We start from the raw sequence: 26,128 nt of genomic DNA on the forward strand, positions 1-26,128 counted from the left end.
CAGATATTCTATTCGCTTCAGTTACTTGACATTTGAGAATAACAATCACTGTATTAAATATTTTTGAAAATCTTTCTTCGAATTCGTATCTGTCAATATGAACATAATAGAAGTAAATTCTTTTGGAGCGGGAAAAATATGGATCTTTAAAATGTGCTGCTGGTGTACCACTTTTGAGACCTAAGAGTTCTCACCCACACACTTTAATAATTTATTCTGGCACGGATTGTGACGGTACAAACTACGACTGCAAAACATACAACCCCTGGGCTTCCAACACACCTTTTCGATGAATTTCTAATGTTCATTAGGGTTTTATTGTTTTCTGATGATGGGTGGATATATTTGAAACACGTCACTACTTTATGTGAACCCTTTCCTTACATTACGCAAAATCTTTATAACAGAATGAATTTTACTTGTAATATGTATAATATATATTGTATTACTAAGACTTATTCCACATCCTATTGTCATCTGACAAACAAATAGATCCATGGAATGTAATAAAATTGTATGCACATAACACGTAGAAAAAGAAACTCCACTACATGATTCACAATCACACAAAAAAGCCGCTACTGAATCAGTCACATAGCAGAACGCAAAGACTAAATATTTTATGTGGCCTTCCTATTACCCATTCAAGGAACGGAAGACAATTGTTTTGGTCGTTATGTAATCTAACTAATGGTCTTATAAACACTGATCGGTGTCAGATGACTCTCTTCCGGGTCGTTGCGCCATGCAGTCTGGTAGAAGTCTACTGACGTTTCAGAGGCATTTGCTGTTTCCACACCACCCTGATGATGGAGACAGCGAATACCTCTGAAACATCAGTAGACTTCTACCAGACTGCATGGCGCAACGACCCGGAAGAGAGTCATCTTCATTCTTGCCGCGGTTAGAACCTAAAAACTAAGTGTTCAAGGTCACTTACGTTTCTGTATTCATCACATTATCATATTTACGTTTTCCAGTCATGGTAACGCTCGCAGCGTGTTTGCCGTCAAGTTCTTCTGTTGCTTGTTTACTGTTCTAGAAGACATCACATTGAAATGGGGTGTACAATCCACCTAAAAGCAAAGCTGGATCACAAAATCTCATGAAGTTCGGAGCAACCATTCTTAACTTATATGCACATAGGCAGAACGGACAACAGAGATGATTACATGGTTATTTAATGGCAATGTGTGAAATAATCCAATTATTTAGTGTCTGATTAGATCAGAGGACTATTTTAGAACTGGAAGACAAAAGGAGTCTGGTACCGTCTTCATACTTACATGTAGGATCTGAGGAAGACTACGAAAATCGTAAGTTGGGATAGCTGGTGAATCAGACAAGATTAAGAATGGACACTTTCTGAATACAAGTTATAACGCAACATGGCTTAGACCTGACATCTTGGATAGAGAACGAACAGACTGAATCATTACATACATAGAAATATTATCAAAACAAATTTTGACGTGTGGTCAGCTTAGATTCACTCAAAGTCCCTCGCTCATATCTTACTTTGTAGTAGTTCTGTTCTAAAATCAGATATGAAATTCACTCCTTCAGATACCATTAATTTACAAGTTCAAAAATTATCTGTGATAATTTAATTACTAAAATTTATAACATCTAACCTTTCATTAATGTGTCTGGGATGCACTGATCCAGACGAAGACAATTTAAAAAGATTTTTCTCTCTTTAAAGGTTAACAGCGTTACACGTTTATATCAATGAAAGTAGGGATTCAAAAATACAATGCGTAGGTCATCAACAATATGACACTCCGGCAAAGCTGATACAAGTCTGAATATGGAACAGCAGTGGAATGTTATTCACAGGGGGAAAACTGAAAGACTCGGAGAGAATCGCACCCAAATTGCAGGTCTGTCCACCAGAAATCCCACATGGACTCCACTGGGAGCAAACCTGGGCCTCTTTGGCAAGAATCTAGCGATCAACCGCCTGCGTTACGGCACGGTCTGTAGGAAATCACACATATTACAATACCGTACCATCTCTTTTCAAGTACATAAATTACATGCAATAAGTAATTGGCGTGTAAACAATGCCAAGACGTAAAAGATTAAGTCTCACTTAAGTTTAAACACCATGACAACATATAGCGGGAGCAGACTTAAAGCTTCGAGTTTCAAGCTGTATACGCTTTATCATCGGAGAGAGACCCTCGCGCTCATTTTAATGAAGTTCATCTAAACGTGGTGACAAATGGACAAGTCCTACTTCTGTCAGGGATTAATCCCTGACCACCCACGCTGTGGACTGACTCAGCTATCAGCACATTTATTTCGTAGCTAACTAAACCGGACAAGATGTCCGCTGTGGCGTGTTGGTAAGTCATGGCCATAACCCCTTGAAAATTGAGCTTCACAATCATTTTTTGATTTCCCATTTGACACTACATGAATGTCACAGTTAAGTGGTTAGAACTCTTCGTTTGTATTCAGAGATTGGCTATACTGACTGAGGCTTTCGTTAGTCTTCCTTAGTCTCTCCAGGTAAATGACGGGAAAGTACATTACATTACGCCACAACCTTTGTCTTCCATATCCTTTCATCAGTATAATTATCATTCAATGCTATACAATCAGAGTATAATAATTTACCAGCTTCAATTAAATAAAATACACTGCATAACTGATAAAGGCCTAAGAAGGAAAATAATATTCACAAATCATCACCTCTGAAAGTATAACTTGCATATATGAGATATGAAAATACAGACATGAACACAAGCTGCCGAATTGCATTGCAGTATGAGCTCGTGGGACGTAGCCCGCCTGACAGTGCGACTAGGTGACCACAACATAAAACTGAACTCCGAGGTCCACCACATTGAGAAGAAGGTGAAGAGAGTGGTTCGCCACCGTGGCTTCGACTCACGCACTCTGGTGGGTAATAACAAAGGCACGCTTCATCACACAGTATCACTGGAGCATTCCAGAAAGATCTGTAACCAGTTTTTAAAACTGAAAGGAATGACTGTGGTTCAATTCTGTGCAATCACCACGCACTTACGTTCATTCCAGCAGAAACCAGCTCAAATAAACCATTAGTGGAAAATTCTCTGTCTTTTAACAAAGCATTCTTCGGTTACGTAAATTATTTCTGCCACCGCACACTGTTGAGTAGTTCAATGCGCTTCATTTCACGAACCGAAATATACTGTATTATCACCGACTTTCATACTGTGAGTATATTTCTCACGATAAGTACTGAACCTATGATAAAATTCCTAAATTTTTCCATTTCCTGTATGGTTGTAAAGTGTAACATCTTGAGGGAAGAAAATTAATTACTATTGTTTGAAGAAATTGATAACAATGCACATCACTGAAGCTTGGGGTCACGAGTGTCGACTCCTGCGAGTCAAAACGCCGGGGTCAGTTCACATGTAAAGAGTCAATTCCACAATGACATCGCATTAGGCCTGTCGCTAAACAAGTCTGATTATCGCGCGTACAATCTGTGTCCGCTTAAGGAAACAACGGCTAATAACTGATCTCCATTATTATGACGTAAGTTTGTCGTGGCATTTGTCCTACTTTGCTTTATTTGTTCATTCGAAGTCATTGTCGCTGTGACACTGTAGTCATGTAGGCCTTTACCAACAGTTCAGAGGAATCTGCTGTCTCTATCTTCAGAACCATTTGTAATTCATGTTGTACTACAAACAGTCACGCATCACTTCATGTTTCAGTACAATGACGTTGCCATTCTGACAATGGATTCGCCGGTCACCTTCACGCATCAGGTGCGACCAATCTGTCTTCCGACAGGCAGCGCTCTGTATTCGGGGATAACGGGGACCGTCATCGGCTGGGGGAGTCTGAGAGAAGGCGAGTATACGACCTGTTTCTTCATCCTCCATTGATGTGTGTGGCTAAAACAAAGTAATCCTGATAACACTCTATAATCCTGCAGGAGGCCACCAGCCAGACACACTGCAGGAAGTCAATGTTCTGATCTGGACCAATGACGCCTGCCGGTCAAAATATGGTCCGTCAGCACCGGGTGGTATTGTGGAGCACTTCCTGTGTGCTGGGGACAATGGTCATGACTCATGTAGTGTAAGTACCACTGACATCTCGGTAACTAGCTAGAGGTTATTTAGTTGAATAATTATTTCCTAGTTAACTAAAATGACAAGTCAGGTTCTCTTAGGCCCAACATGACGTTCATATCAGGAACGTATGAATTTCGTACATTACGCGATGGCCCAGACCCACAAAATATTTGACTTTCAAGGTTTTCTGTTCATATTCAACATCTTCTAAGTATTAAACAACTTTCATGAAACAATGTGGCGATTCTTCAAAACTCTGGAGCTAAGGTTTGACGGTAAAATGGTCAGTTCGACACGTCAAGTTAGCTCCGCTCCTGCCTTCAGGTGACAGGTTGTCACTGTACTGACATCTGATATAATTGGTACAGGGGGACAGTGGAGGACCACTGATGATCAACCAGGGCCGCTGGATGCAGGTCGGCATCGTGAGCTGGGGCATCGGCTGTGGCAAGGGACAGTATCCCGGTGTGTACACCCGCGTCACACACTTCATGAGCTGGATCACCAAGAATCTCAAGTAGTTCCTTAACAGTGCTTGGAAACCACATGCAGTATTTCTAGGTTTAAACTGTGTGTGTTGGAGTGACTGAAACAGTGCCAACATAACAAACAAGGTACGGGTCTCTTGCGTTACTTCGAGTATGTGCGTTCCTGAAGGAAATATACTTAACTTATTCACAAGCTGTGCCCTACATTTATCCCTCTTATTACTACCGAGTAATGCAGTATGACGGAACATCCCAATCCTTCTGTAACGTCAGATCCCATTATCGGGGATTCAGCCCAAAAAATAAAAGTGCCAGGATAATCTGGCACGCAGTTAAAGAAAGAAGAAAGTACGCACGAATCATATGGCATCGTTCTATTTGTTACTTTCGAAGCTCATCTAAATAATGTTTAAAATCCAGTCCCCAAGTTCCTACCACAAAGAAAGCGATGTACGACCATCACAGAGATCTATTAGGTAATGTTGTTTAAAAGCATATTCAGAAATCAACCACATATATACATATACAAAAGTGAACGTACAAAAATATAAACAAAATAAAACGTACCTGCAACAACAATATTGACTTTTCACTGCAAGAAATATTTGGTAATTGCAAAAAAAAAAAGAATTTTGGAAATCAATCACTGAATCGAGGCACTCAGAGCTCAAAGGTGGATACGTTCAGATGCTGCAGGATATTCCGAGCTGAAACACGGCAAACACACAGCATTTTCAATTCAAATGGTAAGTTCCACGCGGATCAAGATAAACATAAAATTACACTAATTTTCATCTAGCTGAAGGGAGCACAGGAAAATCAGAACTGTGAACAAGAAATTAGGAAGCGGCCAACATATAGTCAGAAGAATTATAATCACATGAATGATGCAAAATAACTTGTGAGAATGTGCGCTTATATGTCTAATGACACGACAAGATAATACGTTTTTGTGTCAGCAGTGCTGAATCTTAAACATCCACACCGACAGGGAACTTTTTCAACAGTTGAACGTACTGATCTTTCATAAGAATTCTACCATTCACTCACTTCCCTCTGAACAGCACCAAGAATTTCTGTTTAACATTTTATCCCTAATCCTCAAGATTGACAGGAGAGAATTTATAAACCGTATGTCTCAAGTGCCTCAAAACCACAAATCTTGTTCCAAGTTCATGCACGTCTTGGCGACTATAAAAGGTTATATGATCTCCAGAATCCATAATATCATCACCCCTCCATCTTACTTCCTGGAGAGCTACGGCTCCTATCTTATATTCTGCCGATTGTTCTTTGAGTCTAGCAAAAGCACCGATTCTGTGCAGGCTCAGTACATTCCAATCGTGTACCTTTCTTGGCCTAATTCATTCCGTGTCTGTCCGGCATATTCTTCTTTTTGGCTTCGCGACGATGTTTTTATTTTTACAGGGTTGTCAGCCCCACGCTGAACTGTATTCACCTCCAAATATTATTAGGATGATAAAATCAAGAAATAATTAGCAAAGCAAAGCGTGTGGTGTAGATAAGAAATGCATACAAAATTTTGGTGGGAGAGCCTAGTTGTAGATGGGAAAATAACATTAAAATATATCTTTAGGAAATGGTGGGAGGGTGTGACTGGATTCATCCGGCTGGCTCAGGATAGGGTTCTTGTTAAGAGTGTAAGAGACCGTAAGGTTCCATAAAAGACACAGAATTTCTTAACTAGCTGTGTGACTATTGGCTTCTAAAGAAGAACTGTGCTCCAAGGAGTCGGTAGAGATAACTATAAACCGTCTACTGTACTGACATACACGACAAAAGCACACACCTTGAAAGTAGATGGTGTCGGTGCTGTCGTCAGGCTGTGGCACAAAAGGCGCCGTAGTGCTCAGGAGATTGTCCCAGTCTATCGCTGAAAAGAGGGACATCTGTTTCACCTGAGGTGCCGCAGGTCTCTGAACTGGGTCCAGTGTCAGAAGAGTGTCAATTGCAGAACGGGCAGGCTTCGAAAACTGCTCCTCTTCTCGCGGCCATGGGATGTCTGTAAAAGTGATACCGACAATAAAATAAGGAACACGCGTCTCACCGAGTTATGAAAATTGTCTCTGTCTTTTTTTGTGTGTGTGGTGAACATTAAACTAGAAAAGTGTTAAGAAAAATCATGTACAAACACAGTAACATTGTTCTGCATTCATGGGTTGTGGAATTCAGAGGAGGTGATACCATTTAAAATTACTTTTGGATTGTATGCAGCAGCTGTAACTAATCAGTGCCCAAGAAAATGACATTGGACGCGAAGATCATTATGAAAGCCCAACATTTTATCACAGGGACCTGTGAACGTGGCAATAAACCAACTTCATAAAAATTAAAAAGAGACAGTTAACTTTATGCACATGAAAAGTGATTATTTAAGGGCAGAATAACTGCAAACTTGAAATTACATTAAAATGAGTGTACAATCGTTACCTCTGTTAAGAATGTTATTAAACACATCCTGAGGAGTTCCATCGTTAAAGGGCGGGATGCCAGCCATGAATTCAAACAAGCAGACACCCAGTGCCCACCAGTCTACTGCAGGTCCTGCAGGACGCAAACAGAAACACATTCTTGTAAAAGATCACACAATGACGTCAGTGCGATACTTTATGTTCTCACAGTGGCACATATCAATTACAGTGTTCTGGGTTGTGACGCCATGCAGTCTTGCAGCTGGTTGCCAACATTTTAAGGTGGCGACTGACTTGTAACATTTACTCGTAATGTAACATTCGCGGCGAGCATGTTACATTACACCACAACTGGTGAGGCGTATCGAATGCTCGTTTTGAACGCTCGGCTCGACTGTGCTCATGTGTGCTCCATTCATATGTCGGACGTGGAGGTTGTGTTATCTTTGTTCCATTTAATACGCTACTCTTATCTAAAGAACTCGTGAATGCTCGTTACGACGCCGCTCGACTGACTGACTGACTTGTAATGTAACACTCAAAGGGATTCGCGAAAAAACCGACAACACGATGGAGCGCCCGCGAGCGTGAGCGGCTCGCATCGAGCGGCTCCGTTCGCTGTCTTCACTTGTGTAATGCTCGATTTGTAACACGTTACATTACAGGCAAATGTTACAAGTCAGTCGCCACCTTTAGAGGAATTGTCTTACAGTCCAGATGACCACAATCGATACCACGTCAGAATTCAACCAGTGGTTCTTAACCGTTTACTGCAGAGACTCGGATAAAATTTGCGAGTCAGCCTTGCAACCCATAGGTCAATTGAAAATTAAGATATGCACACAAATTAGTATAAAATGAATTAATAAAACTGAACACCCAATTAAAATATTTATTCATACATTAATTCGTAGTACAAAATAGTTGAAGACAGTTATAAAAATTAGAAGAACTACCCAGAATTAAAAACAGAAAGATATATAAATGTGAACCTTGCTTACACACGGTAACCCAGCCAAAACAGCATGGCGGCTCGATTTTCAATCATGATCCATGGGTTATAACCCTTGGTTTATACATTCAGAAAAAGTTCAATAACTGACACAGTGTTTTGAATATCCAGTGCGTCTGAATGTGGTACAAATTATTAGAAATGCTAACACATTGTACTAACTACATTTTAGGTTTCTGTCTCTATAATTAGTTGCAGAGAGAAGGAAAGGCTTAAAACAGCTGCATTTATTAACGTAAGCAACAAGTTAAAATTAAAGCGGAAGCAGAGGGGAAAATTTGAGAATTAAATTTTCGAAACACGTTACAAAATTCTGAAGCTGACTTGGTATCAGTACCAAATACAAATGAACTTCAAATAGAAGGGACAGCAGAAAATAACTTGAACTTGCAGTCCGCTCTGTTACTCGAATGTTCTCATTGTGCGATTTGTATCTAACGCAAAGGAAGAATTAGGATGCACCATTTCCGTAACACAAGTCTGTTTTGGAAGTAAAACTATCAAGCACATGGCAAATGAAGGCAAAGAACTTCGAGAACACGAATACTGTGTAGGATTTGAGGTTTTCACGGCGGTGAATCTGGGTTGTTGATTGAAATCGCCCTGATGACAGAGGCAGCATGACCTCTGAAGCGTTGGTGGACATCTACCAGACTACACAGCGCAACAACCCAGAAGACAGCGATATTCTTTAACACAACTACTAAACTGCAACAGCAGTGACTGTACCAAATAGGACAGTTAAAGTAAGAGAATGAAGATGAAGTTGTAATAGTAAATAAAAAATTTTTTAACGAAGGCTACAACAAAACTGAACTGGCAAGAGGGAAAGTGAGACAGCTGCTGATCTTGATAAAAACATCACTGTGCTGTCGGCTTGAAGCAACTACTGCAATTTGTTTCAGCATGCCAGACAGGTTAAAACATCCCACGACAGTTCAATTTGTGTATGTTTGTGGCTGTTTCCAAATACATTTTCTTTATTCTCACAGTGCTATAATTTCTAAATCTATATAAATTTTAAGGAAAATATATTTAAAAAGACTGATTCAACGCATAAACTTACACATACTTCATGGGCGGTGGGCAGAGTGTTGAGGCAAAAGACCATCATACATGAAATGTGAGGACACGGAAATGGTATGTGTCTCTACGCAGAATTAGCAAACAGCGATTATAATTTTGTACCTATGATGTTCTAAACAAGTTTAAGCATATTCAAAAGTAATCTGCCTCAAAATGTCCAACACTTCACATAGCACAGCGTATTAAGTAAGAGCATAATAAATTTTACTCGGGCTACCGGCCTTGTCAGGTGGTTGAAAGGCGAAAACACCAACATTTCGAGAACCATCTTCATCCTCGTCCTCAGGGTACTGAGGAGACTTCAGAAGATGGTTCTCAAGCTTTTCAACCACCTGACACGGCTGCCAGCACAAGAAAAAATTTATTACACTTTGTCACTGTTGAAGCTCCAGATCATACGATGGTACGATCAATTCATAACCAGCCACAGACCTGCATAACTTACCGTGTCCTTGACGTAACAGCAGCTCAGGGGCCAAGTAATCTGGTGTACCCAGGATACGGTGGTCACTGGAAGGGTTGCCTCGTCGGACAGACTTTGGCGTGCGGAATGGTGTATGGTTAGAAGTGAGAGGAGTCGTTACTAGAGCACCATTCTGTGGGGTAAAAATACCAAGTATGAGCCAAAGTGTGACATTACTAGACAGAACAGCGGTGATATTTTGTGTTCTGGCGACAAACAGAGATAAAGACAGTGATGTTACAGTCAATGCAACATATAAAATCATACTCACACTGGAAACAGAGACGTCATCTCCAAGTTTCTGTGGCAAATTGAATCGGGTGGTCTTGATGACAGGTAGCGAGGTTACAGGGGTGGACAGCAAAGCAACATTCTCACATTTAAGCACTCCCTTCACCTAAAACATGACGCAACAAAGTTAGGCATCAGATGAAAATAGCACATTAAATTTATTTATGAGATGAAATGACAATACAGTAATATTTCATTTTATTATTATTTAGTGTTCTGTCTGACGACAGGTCCATTGCTCTGCCCAAAAAGAGCTCTCCAGTTGTCCCTATTCTCGGCTTCTCGTTTTAATTCCTGGAACTTCATCTTCTTTCTATGTTTAAGGTCGTCGGTTAGCTGTATCAACCTTCTTCCTAGTCCTCTCTTTCCTTCAACCTGGCCTTCGATGACATCACTCAGTAACCCATTCCTTCTCATAATATGTCCCAGCCAGTTAGCTTTCCTTCGTGTAATCGCCTGCAGAATGTTTCTTTGCTCGTTGACTCTCCTCAATACTTCTTCGTTGGTCACTCGATCCGTCCACCTGATCTTCTCTATTCTTCTCCAACACCACATTTCAAAACTCTCCAAGTATTTCTGTTCCTTCTTCCTGAGTGTCCAAGTCTCTGCTCCATACGTAACACTTCACTAGTCTCTTCTTCATCTCCAAGCCCAACTTGCTAGTGAGAAGTATCCTCTTCTTGACAAAAGCTGCCTTGGCCATGGCTATCCTTGCTTTTACTTCCTTGGTGCACAGAGCGTCCGTCGTGACTATGCTTCCCAAGTACTTGAAATGCTCCACATTCTCCAGCTGTTGGTTTCCATCTACAACGTTCAATGGTTCTGCTCTCGGTGCTATCCTCATTACCTTTGATTTTTCAATGTTGATTTCCATTCCATACTCTCTACCTGTTTCCACTAACTTGTCCATCATGTTCTCTTCCTTCGCCAATACTACTAAGTCGTCTGCATACTTTACAGTCGTTATCACTCTTCCTCCAATTTAGAAGTCTCCTGTTCCCTCCAGAGCTTCCTTGGCAAGCCATTCCCCGTACAGGTTTAAAAGAATTGGTGATAAGCAGCATCCCTGTCTTACACCTCTACCTATCTCAACGCTGTTGGTGTCTCCTGAGTCCAGTCTCACTTTGACTTTTTGCTGCATGTACAGGTTTTCGATTAGTCTTCTATCTCTCCAATCAATTCCAATTCTCTGTAGGATCCTCATTAATTTCTTCCATTCTACTCGATCGAAAGCCTTCTTCCAGTCGATGAAGCAGGCACATACTTCTTCCTTGACATCGAGAACTCTCTCTGAAATTATTCTCATAACTCCGATGGCATCTCTGGTTCCTCTTCCTCTCCTGAATCCAAATTGGTCGTCTCCCATCACTTCCTCTATCTTCTTTTCTAGTCTTTTAGTCAGTATTCTCGTCATTATCTTCGCCGCATGTGAGATTAGGCTGATGGTCCTGTAATCGCCGCACTTCTTGGAATTCTTTTTCTTCTGTAATGGAATCATTGTTACTTCCAGAAAGTCCTTGGGCCACTCACCCGAAATTTCATTACAACAAAGGAAATATTACAATTCGAATTTAGCTCATGACATAATTAAAATTAAGCAGTTCATGCTTGTTACAAGTAATTTTATGGTCACTTACACTCTACATTCTCAAGATCAAAGACATTTTCTGATAGACGCAGGTTTCAATTTAATTTTGGCTTAATTGTATTAGGAAGATTTCCAATGGTGGATCATTAATATGCTAAAGTTCTTCAAAACAAAGAACTGAATACCTTCAACACAACTTCATTCAACGAACTAGCAATAAATCCATTTCGAAATCTGACTTCTATTTGTTCGCATGACAAAGATATGACAAATGGGTTTAGACTTATAAAATATCATCTTCAGTGACATTTAACTTATGCACGAATACGCTTACTGTACCACCATATTTGTTATGGGATTTCTACATATACAGTGCATGTATTAAACATCACGGTACAAAATAATTATTTATTTATAAGTAAAAGTTTTCGCTTAGCTTCTCGTAGGAACAATCGGAAGGCTGAGATGGCTGTCTTCCGGGTTGTTGTACCGTGTTGTCTGGTAGAAGTTTACCAAAGTTTCAGAGGTCCTTGCCGCCTCCATCACTCAATGCCCTGAAGATGGAGGCAGCAAGGACCTCTAAAACTCTGGTAAATGTCTACCAGACTTTTTTCCAAACGCGTTCTTCGTAACTCTTCACAACTGGCCCTGATGTTCATTTATTACAGTTACATTATCACAAAGCTCAGAATACTACAGGCAAAGAGTCAATTTTTATCCTTCTATTTAGTTTCGATATTCACGATACTGAAAACCGACTCGAACATCTTAGAACTTGATGATATTTACATAACGTATAACGAACCAATCTTTTATACAACAGGCCACTTTGAGGAAACTGATAACATTCTATTCTATATTATATTAGGTAGATATAAATGAAGATTAAATTTGCGCAGTCCAACACCTTCCCTCTTTCTCTCATTACCAAATTTAATCATAATCATTATCACCGCTAAAAGAGAGAGAGAGAGAGAGACCACTGGCAAAAATAAATTCATCACAGTAGGTTGTTTTCAAGACGTAATTTTTAGATGTTACCGAGAACGCAGCTTGCATCAGGTTCAGGAAGACACGGTTTCCTTTAACCTCATCACGTATGTTACATTCACCTTTCTTTTGCCGATGATATCCACTTTGATGAAGTCCTTGGTGAGGCCTGTATGTTTAGAATCCTTCCTCTTTGGGGTGCTGACTGCGTATCTCTTGGGCGTGCTGTTGGTCATGTCGGCCAGTACACTACGTTCGGGAGACAGCTTCCGCTTGGTGCCCTGCAGCTGATGGGGGCACTTAAAGAAAGCGGTGGGAGGCGTGGTCATTGACTGGTGGAGCGGCAAAGTGATCGGACGGGAACGCCTTTTGTTGCTATAGGATGTCTTCACACACCTTAACAGAAATCATCACACATTTCTCTGTAAAAAAAGTGTTTTTGAAAATACAGAGCAACGTATTGTCTAGTCTTTGCACAGAGTTTCACAAGGCGGAACATGTAATTTCTTACCATGAGGAAGAATGCCTAGTAAGAGGAGTCTTGTCACTGGTGAAGGCGCTGGAACAAGTTTGGTACAAATCAAATGCATCACTGCTGTTAGCGGACATGAACGGAGCAATGCCCGACAAATTACTACTATTATCATGCTGAGACACACCTGTAAAAAAAAATTTATATATAGGTTAATAAATTTATTATGTACTAATAATTACTCGGACCCTCACATTAAGGGAAAAACAAACATTGATGGTGTTTCAAAACAGAGTACTGAGGAAAGAGAATACTGACAAAAACTGCATTATGAGGAGCTTTGTAAGTTGTACTTTTCACCAAATACAAGACTAATCAAATAAGTAAAGATGAGATGGTCAGGGAATGTACCATTTTTTTAACAGATGAGAAATGCATGCAAAATGTTGGTCAGGAAACTTGAAGGGACGATACCACTTGGAAGACCGAAGCACAGATGGGAGGATAATATTAAAATGGACCTTAAAGAAATACAGTAGCAGGGTATGAACTGAATTCAATGGCTCAGAATAGGGACCAGTGGCGGACTCTTGCGAACACAGCAACAAACGTATGCGTTCCATAAAAAGCAGGGAATTATTTTACTAACTGAGTGACAATCAGCTTCTCAAGGTCTCTGTTCAATGTAGTTAATTAGCACAAATGAAGGGGCTGATTCCTAGGCACATTGAAAGACAAGAAAACTGTTTCAAGACCACAGCTCATTTCGAGTGATCTCACTCATCCGGCCATTACAGTATGGCTGACAGTGCTTACAGCGCGCCTTTTAAAATGAGGCTCATAGGATTATTAATGCACTTCAAAATGCAGGGATTATGTAGAATAACATTCAAGAGTATTACATCCGTCAGTTTACACATGGATTATGCCTACATGCATCTTTAAGTGATTTCTGCTTTAGAGAAGAGGCTTCTTTGTTCCTCGTACATATCAATCGTTGTAGCGCCAGCTTGTCCGACAAGAGCTGCCTTCGTGTTCCAAGTAATTCAAGAAGTTTTCAGTCCATTCAAGTGCAAGTGAATGGCCGATGGGGATTTTTCATCTTCAGCGTATTCAGCTCTTTTCTTTGACTGTCCCCTCATTCTACATCATGTAACCTGGGTCAATACAGTCAACTGCAAACCATTCTAAAATGTTGTCACTGTTAACATTCTTACAGCCTGGCATATACTTCAAAATGGAGGCTAACTTGGCCACTCAAAATTCCTCTTCCCTGTAATAAAAGCAATCCTTTTCCTTGAACTCAGAGCAAATTTTCCTCCAACATTTGTTACGGTGGTTGGATTAATCATATTCAACGCCTCTCAAGCACATGCAATCCACGGATACATCAAATCGTAGTCTTCCGGGTTATTACATCAAGTAATCTTGTGGTAGTATACCATTTTTTTGTTGGAACATGATGCTTCCATTTCTGGGGATGAAGTGAGTAGAGTTAGATGTGGATGGACTATACAGAGGTAAGCAGAGGGTGGAACCAGGGTGCACATGAAGACTGGACAAACACAGCCAAGGGATGGAAAGGCAGATGTGAGACCAGGGCATAATGGCCCAGCCAATGTTATGTTTGGCCAATCTTCCTCTGCCTCTTGGTCCCAACATTTGCCTATCCTGTACAACCCATTAACTTCCTATACCTACTGATTTAAACCCTGAAGATGGAGGTAGCATGTTCCTTCAAACAATATGCCGTGACAATCTCCATTTCTGTTAGACTTGGACACTCAGGAAGAAGGAACAGAAATACCTGGAGAGTTTCGAAATGTGGTGTTGGAGAAGAATAGAGAAGATCAGGTGGACGGATCGAGTGACCAACGAAGAAGTATTGAGGAAAGTCAACGAGCAAAGAAACATTCTGCAGGCGATTACACGAAGGAAAGCTAACTGGCTGGGACATATTATGAGAAGGAATGGATTAATGAGTGATGTCATCGAAGGCCAGGTTGAAGGAAAGCGAGGACTGGGAAGAAGATTGATACAGCTAACCGACGACCTTAAACAAGGAAAGAAGATGACGTTCCAGGAATTAAAGCGAGAAGCCGAGAATAGGGACAACTGGAGAGCTCTTTTTGGGCAGAGCAATGGACCTGTTGTAAGACAGAACACTTAATAATAATAATACGTACTTGCATCACTGTGATGTTCCTCCAACAGGGATGTGAGGTTCTGTGTTGGGTCCTCGCAGCTGGATGAAGTGTTGAGGCTTGTCACATCACCTGGGAGCATGCCACTTTGACCCGAGCCCTGTATCACAGAAACAGCTCTTATTCTTACCATCTACTAATTACCCCACGTACGTAATCTGATTCTGAACACGTATGGACTGTTTACATTGGATTACTCTTCTAATGGCCAGGTTTGTGGATGAACAGAAATTGGTAGCTTGTCACTGTGACCTACTCGTTTAACAGCTGACAGAATATTCGGATATTCAATTTCTTTTCTGTCTTTCCCTTTAATTTAATCAATTTGGGTCATACAAAAATAACAGTCAATGACATGATTGGTTGACTCCCGCCACACGACAGGGAAAGCAAATGGCAAGTAAAACTTTATGTTTATTTTTTAACGAGCCTCAGAGATACGAAGCACAATTAATGCGGGATATATGACGAGAACACATCTTGTCTTGATCAGTTAATTTGCAGCCAAAATGAAGCTCATACACTTTAATAGGGGCGTTACAGACTCTCCGTGAGATTTAACTGAGTACTCACTGCACACACAACAAAAGCTATCCGGTAAATTAATGCACCGATGTGGCAATTTAAACCACTTTCAACTACAATTGACAACAACTTGAAAAGAGCATTAGCTTACTAAGTAACAATGTTAAATGACACACTTTTAACTCTGGCTGATTGGCCGCGTTTGGCAGGTTTGCTTTATATATCCATTTGACGTGCAGGGGGGGAAGTTGGGGTGGAATAGTCTAGAAACAGCTGATACAAAAACACTGTTGTAAAATGTAGAAAATCCCTGATGCCAGAACTTTACAACAACGCGTGGTTTAATGTATGTGAACACATACAACAAAATCTACATATGTGAAAATTAAAATATGAAGTTTCTTGCAAACTGAGGGAGCTAGAGAAAAACAGGCTACACATTCAAAATCAGCATCAAAAAATACATTACGCCCACAATATCTCGATTGAAGAAATTTTGCGTTATTGCCGAGTGTTCATTTGCTTCTCCCAGTGGTCTCTCTCCACAAGTTCATCCAAACAATTTTCCTCTTTGCATGTTGCATATCATGTCCATCACAAATTCCTTGATTTAAACGCCCCACAATACCAACTGAAAAACATAAATTCTTACTCTTCTAATTTTATTTATATTCCAGCTACTTTAACTCTCTCATATTTTAACAATTCTCAATTAATAAACACCACAGTAATAAAATTGTAAATATTGTAATACATGTTCATGTAGAGTTAAAACTCAAGTAATGCAGACTGAATCATAATTAAATATCGCACATCTTGATAACAGTCTGCAGCACATTACAAAATAAAAGATACAATTCATCTAGAAGTTTCATTCTTCATTATACAAAGACCAAAAATTTCCGTACTTAAAAATCAATGATTTTTGAGAACTGTATACTCACAAAGGAGAGACGTGAGGTCAGAGACAAAAGCTGTCCTGGGGTACGACTGAAGGAGACACCCATCTCTGACTTACTCACCAAGTCTGATATTTCCAAGTCTGCAAACATAAGCAACGAAACTTGTTCAATTTAAAACTTTAACTTCCTGCCTGAACTTTTGAGAAATTCATTGTACAGGTGATATGAATATCAAAATTCCTTCTGCAGTACTTGACAGGTTTCTAACAAACTGACCGCTACTTTTAAACAAACAGAAGGATTTAGTAGCCTTCTATGCCAAACGTCTTTGGACTGAGACAAGGAAGCGTTAGTACAACCACCACCTCTGACAAAATTCAGACCTTGCGAATACGCAGACCGTAAATTTTTTTGGCTGAAGTTTGATGCTCAACTTCGACCTTTGGAATTGAGCAATGTAAAATGTAACAAATTATGCAAAGTTTCCTGCCCCATACTTGGGTTCCAAAATTGTCCAACCACTACACATTCACACTAAATTTTGCAACTGCAATGTTTGCCAAAACAGTGGACAATTCTTAAAATTCAATATAACTCAACCCCAAAAGACAAAGTTGCAAACTTTGTGAATATAACAGCCGAGGTCCCACAGCAGTTCAGACATCACGTTAAAATTCACCTTACGTGTTCTCGCCTTATATCAGATAATATCCATTACCTGTACAGAAAGGCTGAGGTCAGTGAAATCAATAACAATTAAAGGTATTCAATATTCATAACTTTAAGATAAATCCCCCCCATCCCCACCCAGAATCAGCATTTTAATTGTCAACAAATAATTCAAATGATAACTTCCCTACAAAATATTGAGACGTTTAGTGTCCTACCTTTCAACATGATCTCCATGAAAACATTTATGCATGTTCAATAGGAGACTTTGTACTGTCAGGAATGTTCAAAGTATCTACAAAGTGTGGACACCAATGACAATATTAAAAGGGGATTTAGTGTCTTAATTCTGTGACAGAAAGTACTTTGTACACCCTTGAATAGTGCAAACATACTGCCTTTAGAACAAGTAACAACCGTCCTAGTGACTTGCTTGGAAACAGGATGGTTGACGCAAGCTCGTATCCTGTCTGAAATGACATTTACTCACCACGTTAACGACACTGGAGACCCAGTAAACAAGTAAGGAACTTGACATCTGTGCCCAAGGTCTCAGGTTCAAGGTTCGTTGGATCCAGAACATGTATTGTCTCTCTCATATGTGGCAGAGTTCTGATTCAAATTGTACAGGTCCAACCTTTTTAGCCCTAGGAGGAATGCGGAAATTGTGATGTGGATGGAGGTAAGGAGAAGGAACTGTATAATGAATTCTTCTCAGGCTACCAGTCGTGTAACATGGTTTAATAAAGAAAACTCCGATGTTTCAAGGACCATCTTCATACTCACAGTGTCCTGAGGACGATGACAAAGATGGTTCTCGAAACATTTGTTTTCTCTTCATTCTACCACCTTACACTGCTGGTAGCCCGAGAAAAATTCATTATACTTAGTCGCCATCAAAACTTCAGATCAAAGAGAAGGAAATGTATCTATTATTTAGAATAAAAGTATGACCAAGTTCACCTTTGCTCCGTTTGCAAAATTTACATGCTGATTTCCTGTAGTATGTCAGATATTTCAAAACAGAAATCTAATTCACTAAGGGCAGATTCTGCTCATGTCATAGAGCAGACGGTGTTAGTCAGCAGCTACTTACCGCAGAAGCAGCTAGCGTCAAACACTGCCAGGGCATACAATAGTACTCGCTGCTGTGAGAACCTCAAATCCTAAATAATTGCACGCGCCAGATAAGCCACTAACTGACTCTGTCACTTTTCCGCAGGGCTAAAGGGCTCAAACCCTTACTGTAGCCCAGTTCAAGAACAGACACCACTGTTAAGGCACGCAGAGACAAGACAAAGGCAGTGAAAGAGACCATAAATGGAGGCACGTGCGACAACCTATCACTGACTGCTGCTTATAAGATCTTCTGATTTTGTTGCTTGTCTAACATGAGTATAGAATTCCACTTGTGAGCTGGGACAGCTCACAATGTATGATTCAATGTACTTCTTTAAGACAAGGAAGTAGAATGAGTGCCACAAACCAAACAAATGATACCTTTCTTTCGAGCAAAATCCATTTGTTAATATTTTAATATTTTCCGTCAAATCACAATTTTAATAAGATAATAAAATATAAAATATTTAAAATATCATTTCACGTTCCGCATCGAATGATCGATTTACAAATTGGAACGTCTCTTACGACATGTTTCGGTTATATTTAACCGTCCTCAGGTATAAATTAGATTGGTAAAATTTAAAACTCGAATTACAATCATTTACAATGTTATGCAGTTTATTGAAATGTTCTTATCAGATTACTCTTATATATTAGAACGAAGGTATTCAGTATTAAACCTCGACCCGACACAGTAATACTTCTAGATGTCTTCCGCCAGACACGTCATGTCTCTATCGACTCATCACCGACTAATATTGAACATCAGATGAACCACGCCATATATAAAAAACAATACCTTCGTTCTAATATATAAGAGTAATCTGATAAGAACATTTCAATAAATTGCATAACATTGTAAATGATTGTAATTCGAGTTTTAAATTTTACCAATCTAATTTATACCTGAGGACGGTTAAATATAACCGAAACATGTCGTAAGAGACGTTCCAATTTGTAAATCGATCATTCGATGCGGAACGTGAAATGATATTTTAAATATTTTATATTTTATTATCTTATTAAAATTGTGATTTGACGGAAAATATTAACCTAATTCACAATATGACGCAAATATACTACCTTAAAATCCATTTGGTCAAACAGAGCACAGAAAGGTAAACAAGAGAGTCTGCTGCCTGGCTTTGTGTGTAATAAATTATCTGTCACAGATAGCGATAATCCTTTCTACTCCCTGCACACTGTCACAATGACAGGTACCCCATTAAACTACTGCTTCTTCTCCTCTCTCGCGTAGGCCTGAGCAGTGACTCACGGTAACGAGTCAGCAGGTGACCCACAGCGCAACACGAACTGTGAGCCACAGAGACAGCCTGGCACTCCTGCGCTGTAAATTTTAATTTGTTTGTCCTTTTGCAAGTTTGTAATATCTGTTGTATCATGCAGTGAATTGCTGTGTGGTGATATAGAACCTCAACCTGAAACGTCATCGGCTGCTACAGCACCAGTGAAGCTGGGTACAGAACTACCTGCTTAGTTGTATTATATGTCATGGTCCCAGTCGTGGCACAAAATCACCAAGTGTATACAACGCACAAACATACACTGTAGTTTCTCATAAATTAAAAGATAAACTTAGATGTCACACAAAAAAACATAAAGTTAGAACCTTTAGCCATATTTCATAGTCAGAATGTAGGCAGCAGGATTTATATCACATAAATTTGTAGCAGTGTATATTTTTACCTGCATAGTGAAGAATTATTTGAAACACAGGGAAAGATTTTTCACTTATTAAAATAACAGAATACTATAGCAAATGCATTATAAATGTATTGTTATATTAACAAAGGAATGAAGAATGTAGTAATTGAAATATCACTGATCCTATTACAAATGAAAATGTTACAGCAGATTAAAGTGAAAATTTCCATTTCAACGTTCAACTTCCCTGACCCCCAGTGCCTGTGTTGCAATGATATATGACTTCGCTGTGACCATGAAGCATGCGATTTGGAGAACAGCTGTTGCAGTGAGTGTACAAACCTCTTTGAAACTCAGATATGCGACTCAGTCCAAAATCAGTCAGTTTGACGTGACCGCGGTCAGTAAGGAGCATGTTGTCAGGCTTCAAGTCACGGTGTATGATCCCGTGCGAATGGAGATATTCCAGTGCCAAGGTTATTTCTGCTGCATAGAAAACAGCCATGTTCTCATCAAAGTAACCATACATACTGAGCAGCGATTTGAGGTCCCCTCCAACCAGATACTCCATCACCTGATAACACACAGCACTCCAGAGTAATCACGCTACAGAGCTAAAAAAACAGCAGTTGCCAACTAGACAGATGATAAAGTGCAATACTTATACAAAAAGCAAAAATAGACACAAATATTTATGACTTCTTATTCAGATCTGAAAGTAAATGCACGCTAATTCATGTTATAATATTCAACGGTACGGAATTTACATTTAGAAGATTTCTGTCTTCTGGGTTGTTGCGCTGTGTAGTCTGGTCGATGTTAACCAACGTTTCAGAGGTCATACTGCCTCCGTCATCAGGGTATGAAGATTTCTGTCTTCTGGGTTGTTGCGCTGTGTAGTCTGGTCGATGTTAACCAACGTTTCAGAGGTCATACTGCCTCCGTCATCAGGGTATGAAGATTTCTGTCTTCTGGGTTGTTGCGATGTGTAGTCTGGTCGATGTTAACCAACGTTTCAGAGGTCATACTGCCTCCGTCATCAGGGTATGAAGATTTCTGTCTTCTGGGTTGTTGCGATGTGTAGTCTGGTCGATGTTAACTAACGTTTCAGAGGTCATACTGCCTCCGTCATCAGGGCGATTCATCGACCAGACTACACAGCGCAACAACCCAGAAGACAGAAATCTTCATACTCTTCGCCCTGATGACAGAGGCAGTATGACCTCCGAAACGTTGGTAAACAATTTGTGTAAATTTAAATATACTTGAACAACATGTACAGTGCACGTACAAGGACATAATTTTCAGCGCCTCTTGTAAAAAAAATAGTTTAATAATTTCTTCTCAGGCTACCTGCCATGTCAGGTGGTTGAAAGGCAAAAAAAAAAAAAAAACCTTTGCCTTTCAACCACCTGACATGGCTGGTAGCCTGAGAATTTATTGTACTTAGTCACCACGAATGCTCATGAACATACAAAAGATAAGATGTTCTTCTTTTCATGGAGTGATACTTGACACATATGATAAAAATCTTGTAGCGTTTGGCAGTGAGTCATGTAGTTCCTACTGGAGGCCAGGAAGTGACAGTTACATTTACCTCCATCAGCAGATGCACTGTATAATAGGCATTGATTTAATAAGAATTTTTCTTGCATTGTGAACTACTCCATTACAACAAAGTTATATCACAGTTTAATGAAAGTATGACATAATGGACAATTTCCAACATTTGATACATATTAAAACACTTCTCATCACAACAAATTTTATACTCCTATTACAGCATATTTATGCATTGAGAAAACTTTATCTGCACATATGACACAAAATGATAATATGGATTTAAAGACTAAATTTAGATAATTCGACAACACTGTTCTCACTGCAGAGGTTACACAGTATCCATTACTGTAGTAACGTGATCACAAATGGTAAGTTTTAGTTGTACTTAATGTTAACATTTTAAGAGAGATTGTACGAGCCGAGGTAGCTCAGTCAGAACAGAGACTGACTACGGACTGGACAGCCAGAGTTCGATCCCCAACGGAGGCAGGGGACTTTTCTTCTAGCCTCTGCGTCCAGACCGACTCTGGGGCCCACCCAGCCACCTATTTAATGGGTACCGGGGTCCTTTTCCTGGGGGTAAAGCATGACTGGGGCATGACGATTACCACTCACCCCATCTAGTGCCTAGGTTGAGAATGAGTAGGAGCTATACCCCTCTCCCTTCAAGCACCAACAAGGTGTATACTGGTACAGCTTTACTTTATTTTTAAATTGTGACTCACCAGGTAAACGCTGTGGATTGTCTGCAGGGAGTAAAATAGTTGAACGCAGAACGGGCTGTTCGACAGCGCAAGGGCATTTCTTTCTGTTACCACTGCAACACATTACATTATTTGTTAGAGAAATGACAATGCATTAAGTGGCAATGCTTAACTCTTATTGTACAGAAAAAGGAGATTCAAATTCCTGTATTGAGGCTGCTGCTGGCTGGGCTTTAGTTCAGGGGTGAACAATACGGCAGTATGCTACTATGACACGTTATACTACGCATAAAATGTATGTAAGATTGAATTATACACAAAACTATTAAATATACAAATAATGGTCACTCAACATTGCATCTGCATCAATACAAGAATACATGCTCAACACTGATTCAGTCGTACAACTAAAGGATGGCCCAAAATGTATTACCACGTTTAAACTCAATTTTCTCCGTAAGTGATTATAATTTGGAGAAACTTTGCTGACACACTGTACTGCTCAAGTCATTCGTGTATCATTTGTTTTTACTTGATTTTGAACGGTACTGAGCGTTGAATACTCATGATCAAAGTGCACATTTAATAATCTGAAAGCGAAGAAAAGTTCAAAAGAGTGTCCCATGTAAAATCTGGCAGTGTTAAAGGTGGACCGGACAGGCATGAGATTTCAAACCTCATCAAAAGATTTTACAAGACAGGAACAGTTCTAGTCTATTACTATCAATGGTGAAGGCCTTCAACAGCAACGACTGAAAATCTTTTAGTGCAAACACATAAAAAATATCATAATATAAATGGTTTGAGATTCTGATCTGCGTGGTATTTGAACAAGATTTTTATACACCGTCATTTAGGCAAAACATTTTGGACAACTCTGTACAGTCATGTGTCAGAGAAAAGTAACTACAGAAATTTAAGAGTCACAAACAAGTTCTGTTCTAACAGTTAGCTTGTGAGTCTTTTGTTTAGAAATCAGTGTCTCATAAATGCATTAAATGTCGGAAAACTTCCAAAGACAATTCATAATAGCCTATTTAACCCACAATTAAGCTGAACTACAGAACACAGAACGCATAAAAACAAACTAAGTGACAAGTGCCTCATTTGAATGCTCATAAAAACTGAATACTATGTAAATAAAAAAAAGGTAAATATTTATTCAAGTCTCATCTCCAGAAGGCAAAACAAAATAAAAAAACATTCTTCAAAAATGTAGCAAATTTTAAATACCTGCATAAAAAATGTATTCATAACAAATTAAGAGTGGATTAAATTCAGAAAATGCTTGTTACCAGCTTTGAAATGTTCATCTTCCCATCTGTCTATAAGACATAAAGATTAAAAATACACAAACTTTTATATATGTATATGATACAATCAAATCTTTATGATACGTTGTACTATTGAATTATTATACTGAAGGAACTGCTATAAATCCCTAAATAAAAGATGAACAGTCCACACCTGAACAGCAATCTTATTCTATTAATATAATCACCTTGGCTGGCCATATTTTTGTTCACCAACTCCGACTTCTTCATCACCTTGATGGCGTATATCTGATCTGGGTTGCTCTTCTTACAGCCTAGGAAAACTTTGCTGTAACACATCACCAGTTGTCATAAGCTGACACACTTCAAAATGGCAACACTGGAAATGATGCATTAACTCATATTTCTAGATCAATGCAATTCACATCCGCTGGTCATTTGCACAAATAAAGCAATAATAATGATGAAATTATGGTATTATATTTTATGTAACAACTCGAGGAAACTACATAGTGATGAGTCTCATAATCTGTCGAACAAATTACACAGGTTATACGTCAACACACTTCTTTATTTTGCACATGGGCTACAATAAAACAAACAACGCAATTCAAGCTTTGGAAGGTAATGGTGGTTTTAGAAAAAATTTGTAGTATTATGCCACATTATGTTAAGTTTATTTACATGACAATCTGCTAAGGTAATAAAACACAATACCTGTGGCCAAATAAATCGCAGTGGTCGTACAGACAAACTACATTATGCTAGAAAATAAAACCCACATCAAATGTGCCTGACATAACCAATTTCTCCCACGTAAAACAACAGAGATAATTACCCAAACGATCCTCTGCTTATTGGCTTCACAATATTGAAATCTTGTACATCTGGTACCTGAAACATACAACATACGTTTTGTAATTGTTATACGAGATCAATTCATATTTCAATTTGTACAGGTTAGTGCTAACCAATTTATTTATTTTAAACTGAAACGATTAAACAAGGTTCCTATTATTCAGAAATTCAACCCACAAAAACACCACTTCCGAGGAAAACAAACTCACTTTTGCATTTGTCTCTGTTTGCGTTAAGATTGTTTGCAGTATTGAACTTTCCGTCTCCGACTTCCTTGTATCTGGTTGTCCATTATCCATTTTCCTTAGAATTATGCAACTGAACGTCTTATGTATAAAACGAACTTCGTATGAAACATGTCACAAAACACTTTGGAATTACATGTGTCGATACGAAAACCTGATTGCCGAAGTCCAACTGCTAACTATTCAAAATATGAACACCTGCGTCTTGTGAGCAGAGATTACAGAACCAATCAAGGAGTATAAATGTACAATCGCATTTTTATCATTAAAAATGGTTCAGGCAATAGATTTAGCGAAGCATAGATAATTACGAAGAATCTCTGGCATACTTCATTCAAAAGTAAGTGCGCACAAGTGTGCATAATTTAGATGAATTCGCTATCATTTTTAGGCGGATTTGACCTTAGGTCTTCATGAGCGTCATTCTTCTTCTTTTGGATTCAATTTTTCTTGTTAAATTTTGTAAACGAGCAGGCTAGTTTCTTACATATATAGAATATTGCAAGAAGATATACGCACTCGTTCATTGAATGAAACAAATATTTTAATAAACTAGATAATTCTATATGTCAATATTTGCACTCAGTGATTTAGTGAGTGTAGTGTAGGTGTTAAAATATGACCACCGTTAGTTCCATTGCACAGTTTATAGAGGTGAGCAACTGACTGAAAAGCGTCACTGTATTATAATGTCTATTCATTTCTTTGGGACAGTTTTGAAGAATTGTGTTATCTCTTGCATGCTTGTAAAAACTATGTAGGCTCTGAGCGCAGGGACAGTCACAGTGATTGCGGCCTATTACTGATTGTGCTTCCATCTATCAGTGGATACACAAAATGCCAGTGCTGCCATCTATCATATCATACAAACAAGTTTCAGATCATCGTCCTGTTTTTAGGTGCGATTCATTTCTCCGAAATGTCAGACCATTAACAAGGAAATATGGTGTTACAATTCAAAAGGCAACTTTTTACATATTAACTACTGCAAGTTCCTAACATTTTAGTAGTTAGGTAGATGAAGGTAACCAAAGAACCCTGGCAGCACATTCCCACACACTGATTAAATTAAACGTTTTGCAAGGATAGTAACTGAGCTAACTGACAGATTTGCCATCTGATGGTTGTGGCTTGCAGGCAACTATCCCTTTGTGTTGACAATTTTGCTGTAGAAAATGTAGTAAATAATGTTAACTGCCATGTTTTGATCTTCAGGCAGCAGTTTGTAGTAAAATCAAGCATCATGTCAAAGTGACGAAGCCCTTCCCTCATGCTCCTATTAAATATTCATACTAACTGCTCAACAGCTTTTGCATTTCCAACAGCTGCATCTGGGTAGCAGACATACTGAGTTTCCTAATTCCATGGATAAGAGTACTTGAGAAGCCTGTAGTCACTCAAGTTTAACAAAAACTTTCCCTGCTTTTATGAAATTTTTATGGAACCTCCAGGATCACTAAATTCTTAGAGTATATCCATAATCTATGTTT

The 26,128-nt window shown here is 39.1% G+C and overlaps 2 protein-coding genes across 4 annotated transcripts in view; one reads left to right on the forward strand and one right to left on the reverse strand.

The window, feature by feature from the left end:
• Nucleotides 1-4,766, forward strand: part of l(2)k05911 (CLIP and Tryp_SPc domain-containing lethal (2) k05911) — a 38,516-nt gene extending 33,750 nt beyond the window's left edge. Inside the window, exons 5-8 of the mRNA XM_087350000.1 lie at nt 2,775-2,910; nt 3,720-3,858; nt 3,944-4,089; nt 4,454-4,766. Of these exons, the coding sequence (XP_087206126.1) occupies nt 2,775-2,910; nt 3,720-3,858; nt 3,944-4,089; nt 4,454-4,606 (574 nt within the window). The 3' untranslated portion in view covers nt 4,607-4,766. The remainder of the gene's footprint in view (nt 1-2,774; nt 2,911-3,719; nt 3,859-3,943; nt 4,090-4,453) is intronic.
• Nucleotides 188-24,908, reverse strand: gwl (serine/threonine-protein kinase greatwall). Of its 3 annotated transcripts, XR_002543281.2 has the most exons (15): nt 24,603-24,904; nt 24,374-24,429; nt 23,763-23,863; nt 22,283-22,374; nt 20,337-20,568; nt 16,581-16,678; nt 15,094-15,211; nt 12,947-13,094; nt 12,558-12,831; nt 9,838-9,963; nt 9,549-9,699; nt 7,025-7,138; nt 6,384-6,596; nt 5,141-5,280; nt 188-3,902 (listed from the first exon to the last, which is right to left on the reverse strand). XR_002543281.2 is itself a non-coding variant. In XM_022065665.2 (14 exons), the coding sequence occupies exons 1-14, from the start codon at nt 24,690-24,692 to the stop codon at nt 5,234-5,236; spliced, it is 1,860 nt and encodes a 619-aa protein (XP_021921357.2). In that variant the 5' UTR covers nt 24,693-24,904; the 3' UTR covers nt 4,933-5,233. The 3 variants fall into 3 exon arrangements, 2 of the variants coding, with proteins under 2 accessions (XP_021921357.2, XP_087206114.1); XM_022065665.2 differs by lacking the exon at nt 188-3,902 and having other exon boundaries at nt 4,933-5,280; XM_087349988.1 differs by lacking the exon at nt 188-3,902 and having other exon boundaries at nt 4,933-6,596; nt 24,603-24,908.
• Between the last annotated feature and the right edge of the window lie 1,220 nt (nt 24,909-26,128).

This window comes from Zootermopsis nevadensis, unplaced genomic scaffold (genome assembly GCF_977971745.1).
Source record: "Zootermopsis nevadensis isolate Lab colony 2312 unplaced genomic scaffold, Znev_1.0 Znev_ptg000017l, whole genome shotgun sequence".
NCBI classification, from domain to species: Eukaryota; Metazoa; Arthropoda; class Insecta; order Blattodea; family Termopsidae; genus Zootermopsis; species Zootermopsis nevadensis.